This window comes from Telopea speciosissima, chromosome 7 (assembly GCF_018873765.1).
Source record: "Telopea speciosissima isolate NSW1024214 ecotype Mountain lineage chromosome 7, Tspe_v1, whole genome shotgun sequence".
Lineage (NCBI taxonomy): Eukaryota > Viridiplantae > Streptophyta > Magnoliopsida > Proteales > Proteaceae > Telopea > Telopea speciosissima.
In genome coordinates this window covers 64,916,926-64,931,956 of record NC_057922.1, presented here as the reverse complement: position 1 = coordinate 64,931,956, position 15,031 = coordinate 64,916,926, and the positions used below count along the sequence as shown (strand labels likewise).

The following is a 15,031-nucleotide window of genomic DNA, read 5'->3' as shown; positions in this document are numbered from 1 at the left end:
GCTGCTACTTATCTCCTTGCATCGTGAAGATCGAGAGACCCCATTGTTCATCTTCAAAGCTGCTACCATTGAAGATCAGTGTTCAAGTAAGTACTTTACAGTTTCAGCAATCACCCTTCTTCTCCTAATCCTCTACAGCCTACCCTACAGCCCCCCTTTTATTTTTATTTGAATTCCCTAAACCCTAGTTCTACAGCCCTATCCAACCATCTAAACCCTAATTCCCCCTCTTCTCTGTAGAACCTAAAACAACCTAAAACCTGTTCAGACCTAACTAGCCATTAAAAACCTAAAACCAGCCACTATTCTTCTTCCCTTCTAGAAGGTCACATGCAAGGTGATTTTCATGAGAATTCTGCCCAGCCAAATCTAACCGTTACAACCTGCTAAAAATTTGATCGAATCTTCCTCAAACCCTAAGAGAGCCTCGATTCAAATTTCAGCACCATCCACCCAGCCGATTGTCTGAAATTACAGTTTTACCCCTCTCTCCTACTTCAACTAGGATTCCTCCATAACTTCAAATCTGTCCATCAGTTTCAAACCAAACTTTCAGCATACATCCCTTACATCATTATTGACACTCGATCCAAGTTTCATCAAATCCCCACGACCCTAAACCCTAGAATCCCCTTCTGCTACCTCCATTAGGAATTGTCTCAAATAACCTTATCTTGCTGCCCAACTCATCTAACCTACTTCCATTCACTCAAACATCATAAAACCTATACCATTAGACTTCCCTACACTTGCCTATCATTACCATATAAGACAACCCTAACCTAAACCTAACTTTAACCCTAATTTTGACCTAAACCCTCAATTCTGCCTCCGTCGAACCAACAGTTCTACAGATCCTGGTTGAACTGGCTCCGTAGGTCTCCTACCTATCTAGGACTACATTACAAAGCTTTCCAACAGAAACTGAATTATATTGAAGGAGTTATGTACCGGTCAAATTTAATTTGGTGTGCGCGAATGTTGTCAAAATCACTCCAAATAAAAATATTTTTTTAGACATCAAAACAAATGAATATTTTACCGCACTTTTGGTTTTTAGCAAAGTTTTACCATATGAAGATTTATGGAACTTTTAGATTAGAGAAAAACCCCAGCATTAGAAAGTTGAAAATTGCACCTACCGCCGAAAATCCTGTTTTTGTTATTGAACTGCGGGTTTGACTTTTTATCCTTTTGGAATTTGATTTTTTAACTATTTTTATTGGATTCAAATAGGGGGTATTTGCTTAATTATGAATAGTATATTAAGTAAATGAAAAACATTTACTAAAATAATATTAGGCATAAATAAGTGTAAATCAATACCTATCCTGTATATAAGTGTCTGTCCTGTGTCTATATACCAAGGTTTGCATAGATATAAGGATGTTAATCGGTTTAGTTTCGGTGTAATCGGTTCGGTTCGGCTCGGCTCAAGCCGTTTAACTAAACAGTCTCAACTTTGAAACCAGAACCGAACCATTTATTAAACGGTTTCACGGTTCGTTTTGGTTCGGCAAATGGTTCCTATTTGTTTTTTACACATTTATGTACATTTATGAGTGTTAAACGGTTCGGTTCGGTTCGGTTCAAACCATTTAACTAAACGGCCTCAATTTTGAAACCATAACCGAACCATTAATTAAACGGTTTCACAGCTTTAGTTTAAACGGTTCGGTTCGTTTTCGGTTTGATTTTGACGCCCTTACATAGATAGGTGTCTATATACCAAAATGGCAGTCTCAGTAGAACTCGACAAAGAACTCGCGAGATCTATCCAGTTCTAGAAGTTTTTAAAAGGCAAAAAGGGTCAAAATCTGGGTCAAATCGAGATCTCAACCCGATATCTCGACTCAACCGAGATATTGTAATTTTTTAACTCGGGATACATCTCTTCTCGACCATGGGAAAAATGCGACTTTTAGTTCCATGGATCGTAGTGGTGAGAGTTTGCTTGGTGATGTGGAAACAGCAATAGAGGCAAGAGAGATACAATAAGCTCAGGCAACAAGCAGAGTTAAACACTGGCAAGAACAAGAGAGAACTAAAGGGGTTAGGGGAGGAGAAGGTTCCTCTAGACCAACTACACCAGAGGTTGGTGGTAGTGGTTCAGCCTATGCACAGGATAGGGTCACAGGGATAGAAGGAGGAAGAGGCTATTTCTCTCTTTCAGCCAAAATGGAACAATTTTTTATGCCATTTTGTCCAAACATTTCGGTTTCAAGCCTAGGCAAATGAGGTTTCCCAACGAATTCTTAAACCTTGGGCTTAAGGCTAGTAGGTCCCACTTATGGCCTCCATCTTTTCCTTTATTTCAATTTTTTACTATAGTATTTTACGATCCAAGTTGGTTTCAAATTTGAAGTGATGCTTAAGAGTAGGGGGCTTCAAAAAACTGATGATGACTTGTCAAAGTGTGATGATTTCAGGCAATAGATGCTGTCCTCAGCTGCTTGAATGGATCTCCAATACGAATAACCAATCTCTTGTAGTGTTTGAGACTTTGATCTTCAAGAGGGAGAAACACCCAAAAGTGCAGAAAAAATAGGGCAGCAGCTATCTTGAGTAAAAGAACTTCTTCAAGCCATGAATAATTGAAGTAAATTGCCTCTCTTGATAGTAGAAACACCTCTAAAAAACTCCAGAAGCAGCAGGTAACCCTAACCCAAAAAATCGATTAATGTCAGGGTTTTGAAAAACCCTGAAAAGTAGAGATCGATTGGGGTAGGGATCTTCTAGAAAACTTGGCTAGGTGCAAGATTGAGGTCGACTGGTCCTAGTAATGGAAGTAATCAGCCCTCCAAAAATCAGCAAAAGCTAAAACTTGTAACCCTAAATTCGATTGGAGTCAGGGTTTTTGTCAGGGTTTTTAGCAGGTAACCAAATTAGAAGGTTAAGGAAGCTTTGCTCTAAAAAACTAATCCAGCCATCAGAAAGGGTCCAAACTTAGGTCGAGTGGGGCCCATAGTAGTAGAGAATCACACCCCAAAAACTCGGCTACATCTGAAAGGAGGAACCCAAAAAATCGATAGAGTCAAGGTTTTGAAAAAAAACCCTGATAAAGGAGATCGATTGGAGTAAATCAAGGCTGGGAAAGAAAAGAAGAAAAACAAAAGAAGGTGAAACTGAGAAACAGAGAAAGGAGGGAGATGTTGATTGAAGAAAAAAGGGTTTTTTTTTTTCCTTTCTAACCTAGATCAGACCTGCTCTGATACCATGTTGGAACCGCTTCCTCTAAAAGACCGACCTTATAGGAAAGGGAGGAAACAATATGTATATCATACAGGAGCTCTAACACAGCGGACTATCCAAAGGGGGATACGGGTGGATAAATAATTAACCACCTGCCCGCTCCTAGGGGGACTCAATACCGTTACCCCTGCCTGCTCTGATACCATGTTGGCAGAACCGTGAATTAGAAAGAGAGAATGAGAGAATAGAATGGCTTATTCATTGATAGGTAAGCCCTTCTATTTATAATAGAGGGGCAAATTACAAAGGGACTGAAATAGATATAATTACCCCTAACTAACAGACTCTATAAGAGCAGCAACTTAACCTAATGATATAAAAATTAAACTACCCACAAAAGGACCAGAATACCCCCCACGGTATTCTGGATTACATATTCCAACAGTTTGAATTTCAGGTCGTAACTGTAGTTAGTTAAATTTCAGTGCAATTAGAATTATTCTGTACAAATAGGAGTAACAATTGTTTTAATTTAAATTAGACAACTTATCTTGATTAAACTAGGAACATTGGTTTAGAGTAAGATAGGGTCCAATTGGCCTAGATGTAAACTACAAATACCCACCTTGTAAACAGTCTATATTTTTCAGGGTGAAATGGTTTTATGGAGCTGATACTGATAGCAAGCACTGTTTGATGGTAAAACCTGATTTCAATCTTCTTTTCTTATCTAGTTCACATCAAGTCAAGCTCTAAAAGTACAGCTTTAGTAATATTCCATCTCCCTATCATTTAATTCGCTGGCTTTAATATTCTTCAGTTACAGCAAGTATACACAGTACTCCAGGTCTAAGTTTGCTTCAGTTTTCTTAGTTTCAGGTTCTGCATATAGAAGTTTTCTGATCAAGTATAAAATCCAGATATTAGTATATTACCCAACTCATTGGACTGTGTTCTGCATCTTTTCCTTCTTTCACATACTCCACCTATGCTTGTCACAGACAGTAGCTGAACAATCAGTTTTCTAGCCCTGATTCCCTGAACTTAGCCACTCTGAATTTGCAGACCTGCAGACAACTTTAGCTTAACTACTCGATTCAAAACTTAGAGATTCCATCAGATTTCCAGTTGTCCCTCTCTTTAGTACCCACATACCACTCTGATGAAATTTTATGGATTTCTGACCTCACAGTTTCTTTAATTTACTCTACTTTTTTATTCTAAAAATACAAAAAAAAAAAAAAAAAGGGGGAAAAGACTGGGCAAGCCACCCAGGGTGCCCAGCATGAGTCATTCTCTCTCCTCCCCCTTTGGAGAAGACCCCCTTGCCCTCTTTTGTCCAGCCCTGTGATCGGTGTATGACACTAGCTTACTGAAAACTGGCGGCATACCCAACCCTCTCCCAAACAGTATATATTGCACCTTTCTATTTTCTTTCTGTTCTCTTTTCCTTGTTGAAATTGGATTCCTGATCCTAGTATAAGTAGGACAGTAGGAGTTTTTCTCCTGCATCTTGCCATCAACACAGTGGAATTGCATAAATGGTGTATAACAATTTTCAAGTAATTACAACTGAAGACCATAACCTCCTTTGATCCGGCCCATCCCTCCCCCCCCCCCCAGGTCCCTAGATCCCATCTGGCCAGCTCTTCCAAGAATTTCCAGATCCCGCCCAGGAAGGGGAGATGGAATTACTTGGACTGCTTCTCCCTCAGGTATCTTCAGTTTGAAGTCTGCTTGGAATCTCATTAGATCCCGAGGTGAAGTTGTCAATTGGCGCAAGGTTGTTTGGTTCAAAAGCTGCATCCCCAGCCACAGTTTCACTCTTTGGCGTGCCCTCCGCTGCTGCCTTCCCACGCAATGCTTCCTTATTAGCAGACACATTCCTGCATCTCCCCGATGTATCCTCCATTGGAATGGCCTTGAAGATGTTTACCACCTTTTCTTCAATTTCCCCTTCTCCTTGAAGATTTGGTCTGGTGTCCTTGCTCGCTGCTGGCCGAATCGTCGGAGGATCCTCCCTCTCAACCGTGAATGGATTTGGATTGACATGACCTTTGGAGGCTCTTCTTTTTGTGACCGTGTAGGAAACCTAGCTATCAGTGCGGATGTCCACCACATCTGGTATGAGCGCAATCTTAGAAGATGGACTTCCAATTCCAGATCTTTTCATCAGATTTGGGACTCCATCTCCTTTGACATTAAAGGCAGACTGGCTGCAGTTCCCTTTAATTTCTCTGGCTCTCCCAGAAATAGGCACACTGTAACCTCTTGGAATTTCACCCTTTAGGGGTTTGTTTATTAGTTTTTTCTTTCCCCTGGGGCCCCTTGTATCCCCTCTTGGGGCGTTTCTGTTTGTAATATATATTTTTATTCACCCAAAAAAAAAAAAGACCATAACCATAAAAGTATAATATATAAGAGCTATTGATGTAATTTAAGTTTCAGCATTGTTTTGTTAAAGTAACACAGGATGACATTCCAACATCAAAATCATAATTGTCACGGCGTACAGGCAACCAAAGACGTTTGAGGGGGCCTGGTCACCTTGTGACCAGGCATCCAAGGCACCTGGACACCTAGGCGCCCACCTAGAGGCTCCCTTGACAACTATGATCAAAACAGAAGCGTGACCTAGACAGTTATAATTTGAGGTATGGCAGTTGAAGCATCGCACAAAATGCATAAAATAGCAACCAATTTTTTCTGGTTAAATAACTTACATAAATAAATCAGCAGCCATCTGAAGATGAAAGCAAGATTTCTGGTCCTTAATAGTTGATGAATCGTGCTCTTTGCCTGGAGAAAACTCAATGTTCCCAAGATGTAGAATAGCAGCCAAGGTACGAAATATAGCTTCCTGAAAGCATGAGAGGAGAACTTAAGATGAAGGTAAAACTGCTTGTCTATAAAAAGATCACTTGAAGAAAGAAAAAAGGACCCTGCAGTCATTAAATAATTATGGAAGTATAAAACGTCCGAAACCTGATCATCAAGACTTATACCGACTATATCCATTGCCCTCCTTGTCTTGATGTATTCCTCTGAACTGCTCACCCCATCTAATTCATATGTCTTACTCTGATTTAAGTAGTGAAAGTTGCTCGGATGACCCAGCTTGTACTTCTTCGCATCCTAGAAATATGATGGCATCACTTTAGGACAAAACAATTAAGACCAAAAGGCCAGAAAGCACTTATAGAAGAACAAAATTTAAGGCAAAACATAAATCATAAAGCAACAAGACAGAAGATAAACAGTGAGTAGAAAAGATTAGTGTAAACTCATTATCTATGATTTAATCAATATTGGAGACTCCTGAAAATTCAACCAAGTATGAAATTTCATTAGCGAAATAATACAAGTACTAATTGCTCATATGAAACGTACGCAGAAAGTTGAACTGCAAACCAAAGTTTTAATAGTGCCAAGGCGAGTGAAGGTAGGATGGTGCCTCGACAACAACTAGCGAGGGCAAGGTAAGACAAGCGCAATATTATAGGTATATTACACATACCATTCCATATCCCAGGCACTCTTTCCATATTTATCTCCTACATCATCTAGGTATGGGCACCTTGAAACATAAGGTGACTGGTCACCTTGGGCATCAAGGCACGCCTTGTCACAATGCCAAAATGACGCCTCAATAACTATGCTGCAAACAACCAAGACTTCCTAACACAGCATATCATGGTCAAGACATAGTTACATAGTTATCATAATTGGAACATGCAATCTATGTTCTTCAAAATTGAAAGAAGAGAACGGGTTAAAACCACAACAGAGAGGAGAGGAGGTGATGGGATCCTGGTTCAGTCCTTGCAACAGCATCAGAATCCTCAATAGATAGGTTCGCAGGGAGGTGAAAACACAACCAGAATTGAGCAAATTTAATAAAAGAAAGAAGTAAGAAAGAGGGATATAACCAAGGATACTCACCGTGGCTTAGGTTAGCATCCCACCAGCTATTGGCATAAAAACTAGAAATTTCATTCAACTTTTTTTTTTTGGGAGAATAAATAATGTATTACCAAAGCCCGAGGGGGGCGAGGAAGAAGAAAGGGGGGGATATATAAAGGGAGGAGAGGGGGGGGGGAAGAGGAACCAGCTAGCGGTTTCTCAAAAGAGAGCTATCTAAGCGCCAGGATACAACAATATGCCTGTTCCTTGGGGAATCCAAAAGGGCCTTCAAAGGCAACACACCAAGCTTGGAGGAGACATCAAAAAAGATGGCTTTCCAAATCAAGTCGAACGAACGAGAATTGGAGGTCCATCTCCGAAGGTTCCTTTCCATCCAAATGTGATACAGGACCGCACCAAACACAAGTTTGCCTATAGTGTCGCAGATAGTGTGCCCAGGGAAAGTCATGTCCAACCATAACCACTCTCTAGCAAAGGGGAGGGGTCTCCTTCTGCGATGCCAAATAAATGAAAGGGCTTTTTTCCAGATGGCAGAAGAGAAAGGGCAGTCAAAGAAAAGGTGTCCAATGTCTTCATGGCCAGTCCAACAAAAGATACAAGAGGGGGAAACTGGGATTCTTTTGTGTAGAAGGAAATCTTAGGTTGGGAAGCAATGGTTGAGGGTTCTACAGGCAAGGAAGCTGTAACGAGGGATGTGACCTTTGAACCAGACTATCTTGTGCCAAATGACAGACGGGGCTTGGGGCCTAACTAGATTCCAGACAGAACTGAAGCTGAAGAGGCCATTAGGAGAGGGGAGCCAAATGGTCTTGTCCGCATGGGTTGGGGGGGGGGGGGGGGGAGGGAGGGAGTTCCATATCCGGGAGAGGGTGGAGGGGAAAGGGGAGGAGGGGTCCAAGTTCCATAGGATATGATAACGGGAAGAGGAGCAGACTTGGGAATGCCGGAGGCATAAACTGCTCTTGCACCAAGAAAATTATACAGGACACCGTTGGGGTGCCAGGGTCAAGCCAGAGGGAGATTGAGGATCCATCCACGATAGAGGAGGAGGTGGCTTTAAGGGGCAGAGGGCGAAGGAGGAGGATCTTGCGCCAGACCTAAAAGGAATCCGAAGGGATGGGAGCAATCCAGATGGAATCCTTTTTGAGGAGGTGGGAGTAGACCCAATGGACCCAAATGGAGTCGTGCTTAGAAGAGATTTTCCAAATCAGCTTCAGAATACCTACAGTGTTGGAGTCGCGGATACGGCGAATTCCGAGGCCTCCTTCAGATTTGAGGAGGCAGATGGATTTCCAGCTGATGGGATGAAGGAAGTGAGCGGTGTCCTGTCCTTTCTAGAGGAAGGCACTAAAAAGGGATTCCATAGCTTTGATGGTGGCTTTAGGAAGGTCAAAGATGCCACACCAATAGATGTAAGAGGATTAGAGAACCGAACGGATGCATTCCAGCCTGTCCGCATAAGAGAGGAGACTGCCTTTCCAGAGTTGAAGGCGCTTGCGGATATTGTCCAGCATGGAGGTGCAATGGTGGCTGGAGAGCCTAGCAGGAATGAGGGGGAGGCCAAGATATATCACTGGGAGGGAGCCCAGGGAAAACCCAGTGAGGCGGAGGAGGGTATCTCTGTCAGAATCCGAGACACCAGAGAGAAAGAATTTGGATTTAAGAAGACTAATGCGAAGGCCAGAGAGACTCTCGAAGAGGCCGAGGGAGGACAAGATGGCCGAGATGGAGGTGGGGGAAGCTTTGGAGAAGATCATAAGGTCATCCGCAAAAGCCAGGTGAGTAAGGTTAAGCTTTTTGCATTTAGGGGTGGGGGAAATGAGGTGAAGGTCAGTTTTGGCTTGAATGCTTCGCGAAAGGACTTCAAGGTCCAGATAGAAAAGGAAAGGGGAGAGGGGCCAACGCTGACGAATTCCGACCTTAGAGTTGAAAAACCGGCAGGGGAGCCATTGACAATAACAGAGGAGGAGGGGGAGGAGATGCAGGCGAAAATCCAACGAATGAAGGGTGGGGGGGGAAGCCCATATGGGAAAGAACCTCACAAAAGAAGTCCCATCTAAGAGAGTCAAAAGCATTGTGGAGGTCAATCTTCATAAGGGCGGCGGGAGAGTAAGATTTTATGTCGAAGCCCCTCACTATTTCAGAGCAAAGAATGATCAATGCTTCTGCCAGAGATGAAGGCAAATTGGTTGGGATTGACCAGTGAAGGGATGACAAGCAGGATTTTGTTTGCCAGGATTTTGGCAATGAACTTGTAAAGGAGGTTGCATAGGGAGATAGGTCCAAAATCGGATAGAGAGGAGGCACCTTCCATTTTGGGGGTGAGGCAGAGGAAGATCTGGTTGACCTGAGCAAGCTGGCGAGGGTTGAAAAAGAAGCTGCTGATAGCTTTAATGAAATCTTCATTGATGTGATCCCAACAGCTCACGAAAAACCCCATGCTAAAACCATCAGGACCAGGGGCCTTACTGGATTTATGAGACAAGATAGCCTTGGTGATTTCCTCATCAGAAGGGATCGCAACGAGAGAACTAGCCAGAGCAGGGGGAACAAATTTGTTAATGAGATCAGGAGGGAAGGGGGAAAAGGGGGGGAGGGTAGGATTGAAAAGGGAGGTGAAGTAGGAGGCGGCCTCAGACATGATGTTGAGGACAGAGGAAAGGGGGAGCCATCCCGAGCATGGAGAAGGGTAATGGAGTTGGTGTTCAACCTGGCTTTCAGGGAGCGATGAAAGAAAGTCGAGTTAGAGTCGCCAAGCTCCAGCCATTTGATGCGAGATTTCTGGCGCAGGAAACTTTCCTCCGAAGAGGCAAGGGAGGAGAGCTCTTCGGAATACTTTTTCTCATCCTCAACCAAGGAGGGGTTAAGAGCATAGTTATCAAGGCGGGAAGGCGACCATGGCGTTTTAGAGGATAAGAAACCAAGGCGACACCGCCATGGCGGCAAGGAGCCCGCCATGACGCCCAAGGCATCCGAGGCGACCAAGGAGCTTGGACGCATGGCAACACCTTGGCGACGCCTTGATAACTATGGTAGAGAGGATCCGATTGAAAGCGGGATTGCACAGAGGCAAGGTCAGATCGACAAGCGGTGACCCGAGAAGTGATATTGCCAAAAGTAGCGGAGTTCCAAGATTTGAGGGCTGTTTTGGCGAGATGGAGCTTTTTGGCGAAGGCTATGAGAGGGAGAGAGGGACAGTGGACAGAGGAACTCCAAGCAGTGCAAAAGGTGGGGAGGAATAGGGGGTGAGAGATCCACATGTCAAAGAACTTGAACGGCTTAGGGCCGAAGGAGGAGTATTGCTGAATAAGGAGGTGGCAAGGGCTGTGGTCGGACAGACCTTGGAGGAGAAAGTTTGCAAGAGAGTAGGGGAAGATGGAGAGCCAAAATTCATTGACCAATAAGCGATCCAATTTGCACGCAATGCGGTCGGATCCCCCTCTATAGTTGTGCCATGTAAACGAGGTACCAGACCATGTAAGGTCCTCAATACCAATGTCCTCATTACAATCATTGAAAGCTTTGACGAAGTTGGAATCAAGAGGGCGGCCTCCAATTTTCTCAGATTGGAATCTGACAACATTGAAGTCTCTACCTACCCCCCCAAGGAGTGGTCCCGATTCCTGCTTTGACGAGGGTCAAATCATCCCAAAGGACAGAACGATCGGGAGCCCGATTAAAGGCATAGACCACCGAGAGGGAGAAGGAGATGTTGGAGTTGGGTAGAGATAGGAGAAGATGGAGAAGCTAGGGGGAAGAATAGGAGATGAAGATACTGATTTTTTGAGGGTCTTAAAGGATCCAAATACGACCATTAGGGGAGTGGTTGTAGTTGGAAAGGAAGGACCAAGAGAGGGCAATGGAAGCAACAATGCGAGAGGCATTTTCTTGCAGGACCCAAGTTTCCAATAGGGCGCAAAAATGAGAGTGTGAACTCTTAATGAGGGCTCTAATGTCATGGTTCTTGGCCAAGGAATTTAGGCCTCTGACATTCCAAATGAAACCGGCAGACATGGGGAACTAAAGTGGGGAGGGCATCGAAGTCCGGGGGGGAACACTCTTGTACCTCCTGCGGAAATAGAAGAGGGTGGGGCGATGGCGGGCAATAACCAGGAGATTGCCGCAAGCACTAAGGAGGACCGAGGGGGAGGGGGAGGGGGGAGAACCATACACAAGGGGGGGAGGGAACACCCAACGGACAAGAGGGGGGGAAGGGAAAGGAGGGGGATGGGAAGGGGGGGTTGGGTCAGGATAAGGGAAGAAGATGGGTCTAGGTGAGAAGGATCGAGATAAGAAACGGGTAGAAGGATGGGTTTTTCGGGTGAGGGAGTTTAAATGAAGATGGGTCGGGTTGGGTAATGGGTCTCGGGTTGGAGGGTCAACGTTAGAGGGGGGGACATGGAGTAAGTGGGGTGGGGAGGGCAAAATGGGGAGGTTATATGAAAATAAGGATGGGAGTTGGTTTAGAAAGTGGTTGGGCAAAATTGTTAGAAGTGGGGTGGACCAGGTTAAGGGGTTGATTTAAAAGAGGGGGGGTAATCTGGGAAAGTGGTTAGTGGTGGGGCCAGGGGGTTAGGTAAGAGGGGGGGTTGGAATAAGGAAAGGAGTCAAAGATGGTGACAGGGATTGGTGAAGGGGGGTGGGAAATTGGTAAAAGACCTTGCAGAGGGTCGCGATTACCTGCCAAAGAGGGGCAAATGGGGAGCTGAGTCCTGGGCCTACCAGCGTCAGAGGAGGACAGCGAGGGCAGGTGCTTGGTCCTTAGGGCAACCTATAACGTTGGAGAGCTTCCCACAGTCGTAGTAGCCAAAACGGAGAAAGAATTGTTGTGCGCAAAGCTCTGGCTAGGGTATAGCTCAGAAGGAGCAATAGGGTCGCTCGTCTGGGGCATTGGAGGGCCAATGAGAGCTTCGGAAGTTGCAGGCTTGATGTCAGCGTCTCGGTCAAAGTCGAGCATCAGGGAGCTATCCAGGTTTGCAGATTCAAGCTGGCTAGATGCAGCATTGCAGGAGTACGGCGATCTCCCAGGATCAAAACTCGAAGCAGGAGCCCTGCGAGAAGGAGATTCTGATGCCGGAAGAGCCCGATGGCGGCGGTTGGGGCGGTGGCGCACTTTAGCTCGACCTCAAAGGGGAGATCTGGAGAAGACAGTTGACTGAGGAGCTATCCTGGGAGGAAGACGCGAGCCAGAGACTTCGACAGAGAGAGATGGCCGAGCCTCAGGGTTCCTTGGTTGAGGAGCGACAGCGGAAGAGCCATGTTGGCCTGACAGGGATGAAACCGAGGTCATCGTAGCAGTGAGAGGGCCATCGGTGACCAGTTTAGTAGCAGAGGAGGCGATCCGAGCTTTTCCGATGCAGTCCTTGGAGTGGTGCCCAAAAAAATTGCAGTGTAAACAGTGAGGGGGAAGCCATTCGAACTAGACCGGCTGCTCAAAGCAAAACCCATCGACTTCCATGATGGTAATGGAGGACTGAGGCGGGAAAGCAGCAGGGACTTCAATGCAGATCCTTGCGAAGGAGAGTCTGTCCATTTTCAGAGTTCTAGCATCAGAGTATAATGGCTGTCCCAAGACAGAGCCAAATTCTAGTAAGACATTCTTAAGTCCAGTATTGGAATGGAAGGCCAGGAAGGGTGATCCACAAGGGAATGGAGCTGAGGTAGATCTTGTGGAGTTGGATGAAGGGATCCCACTGTCGAAGGAAAATTGGTTTAGAGCTGACGAGCCAGGGAGCACCATCGAGGGCTCGAGCTTTGACATCCTCCGAGAAGAACTTGAAGACGAAGACGTCGGTGTCGAGGAGGAAGATGTCTAGAGAGCCATGAGCCTTCCACTGCTTAGTGAGAGAAGCCTTGACGAAGTTGAACGAGGGTCTTGAGCCAAGAAAGTGACCCAGGAGGCAGGAGTGCCATTTGGAGGATTCAAGTGATGACAGGCTGCTTGGGCAGAGAGCAAAAGTTGAGCTGTCGTCAGAGGAGGGCTTTATGAAATGAAGGGAGTGGCCTGTGATCGAGGAAAGGGAAGGTTTAGAGAGCAGGGAGGACCAAGCTGGTCCATGGTTGGCGGTGGCAGAGGGAGGGGGTAGGTTGGCAGTGAAGGAAGGAAAAGATGGGGATATGGGAGATCTGTGGATGGAGGTTGCAGAGGAGGCGGAGGGGGGCGGAGGAGGGTGGGGGCTCATGGTGGATTCTGGCTGCTCATGAAATTGATCAAGCAGCAGAATGGAAAACAGAAAACAAATAGTATAATGGAGTGCCCGTTGTTCCTCTATACATAATTTAGTAATAGAAAGCAAGCAAAAAAGAGTAGGGATTCTTTTAGTCGTCATTCATTCATTCAACTTTTTAACTTGATCAAAATGCTTACAAGCAGCCCTGTTATAGAGTAGTTGGAAGGGTTTTAGACTCTCAATCTCACTGTGACTTTCTCCTAAACTCTTTGATCATTTAATGAACTATTTTCAAGAACTTACACAACCATCAATGGACTGACTGACATTTTCAAAGAGTTACACAATCATAAATGGACTGGCTTATTGACAAAAATAATATCTTAGGACTTCAAATGATAGGTGTAGCCAACTAGATGTTTGGATTGAATTCTCCCCTCACCCATTGGGAAACTCGATCCAAGTTGCAGCCCAATTTGACCATTCTAAACCCTAGATTCCACCGTTATTCATAGCATAAGAACTCGCAAGATCTCGCCAATATCTCGTTATCTCAAAAGCTTGAGACGAGATGATGGTCGAAATCCCACTTTACCCGACCAAGATTTCGACCCAAACACCATTATATGAGTGCCAGATCTTGACCGAGAGGCAAGATCTCTGTGGTTTTGGTCATCTCGGTGGGAAATCTTAGTATACATACACTTATTTGTATTTCATTTATTTAAGATATTATTCATAAATAAGCAAATACCCCCCTATTGGAATCCAATAAAAATAGTTAAACAATCAAATTCCAAAAGGATAAAAAGTCAACCCCGCAATTCAAGAACAAAAATAGGATTTTCGGCGGTAGGTGCAATTTTCAACTTTCTAATGCTGGGGTTTTTCTCAAATCTAAAAATTCCATAAATCTTAATATGGTAAAACATTGCTAAAAACCAAAAGTAGGGTAAAATATTCACTTGTTTTGATGTCCAAAAAAATATTTTCATTTAGAGCAGTTTTGACAGCATTCACGCACATCAAATTAAGTTTGCTAAAATCTGATTTATATTGAAAGAGTTATGTACCGGTCAAGCTTAATTTAGTGTGTGCGAATGTTGTCAAAATCGCTCTGAAAATATTTTTTTGGACATCAAAACAAATGAATATTTTACCGCACTTTTGGTTTTTAGTAATGTTTTACCATATTAAGATTTATTGAATTTTTAGATTTGAGAAAAATTCCAGCATTAGAAAGTTGAAAATTGCACCTATCGCCGAAAATCCAGTTTTTGTTCTTGAACTGGGGGTTGACTTTTTATCCTTTTGGAATTTTATTTTTTAACTATTTTTTATTCAAATAGGGGGTATTTGCTTATTTATGAATAATATCTTAAGTAAATGAAATACAAAAACATTTAGTTAAATGATATTAGGCATAAATAAGTGTCTGGATTTCTGGCATAAGTGTCTGTCCTGGTTTCCCACTAAGTGAAACTCCTATTTGGACTTTGACTTTTCAAAATCTGATAGTGCCATTGTGTTTAAATGGCCCAAAATAGGCTGTATACCAACTTTCATTACCAAACTAGGTCTAAAACCCACCGAAACCAGCCATCGAGATCAAAATAAAAAAAAAAAAATTTACCCCAACTCGCTTTTTGGCCAGGTCAAAACATGTACTCAAGACGAGTTCTTGAACCTTGCCATATTGTTTTCAAAAACCCAAAACCCTAACCCTAAATTGCTGCAATTCGCTT

At 43.9% G+C, this 15,031-nt stretch overlaps 1 protein-coding gene across 2 annotated transcripts in view; it reads right to left on the bottom strand.

Moving 5' to 3' along the window:
- Positions 1 to 15,031, bottom strand: part of LOC122667773 (myosin-15) — a 71,759-nt gene that overhangs the window by 41,364 nt on the left and 15,364 nt on the right. For both annotated transcript variants that reach the window (XM_043864198.1, XM_043864197.1), the window contains exons 7-8: positions 6,178 to 6,327; positions 5,916 to 6,052 (exon numbers count right to left, since the gene is read on the bottom strand). In XM_043864198.1, coding sequence (XP_043720133.1) covers positions 5,916 to 6,052; positions 6,178 to 6,327 — 287 coding nt within the window. The remainder of the gene's footprint in view (positions 1 to 5,915; positions 6,053 to 6,177; positions 6,328 to 15,031) is intronic.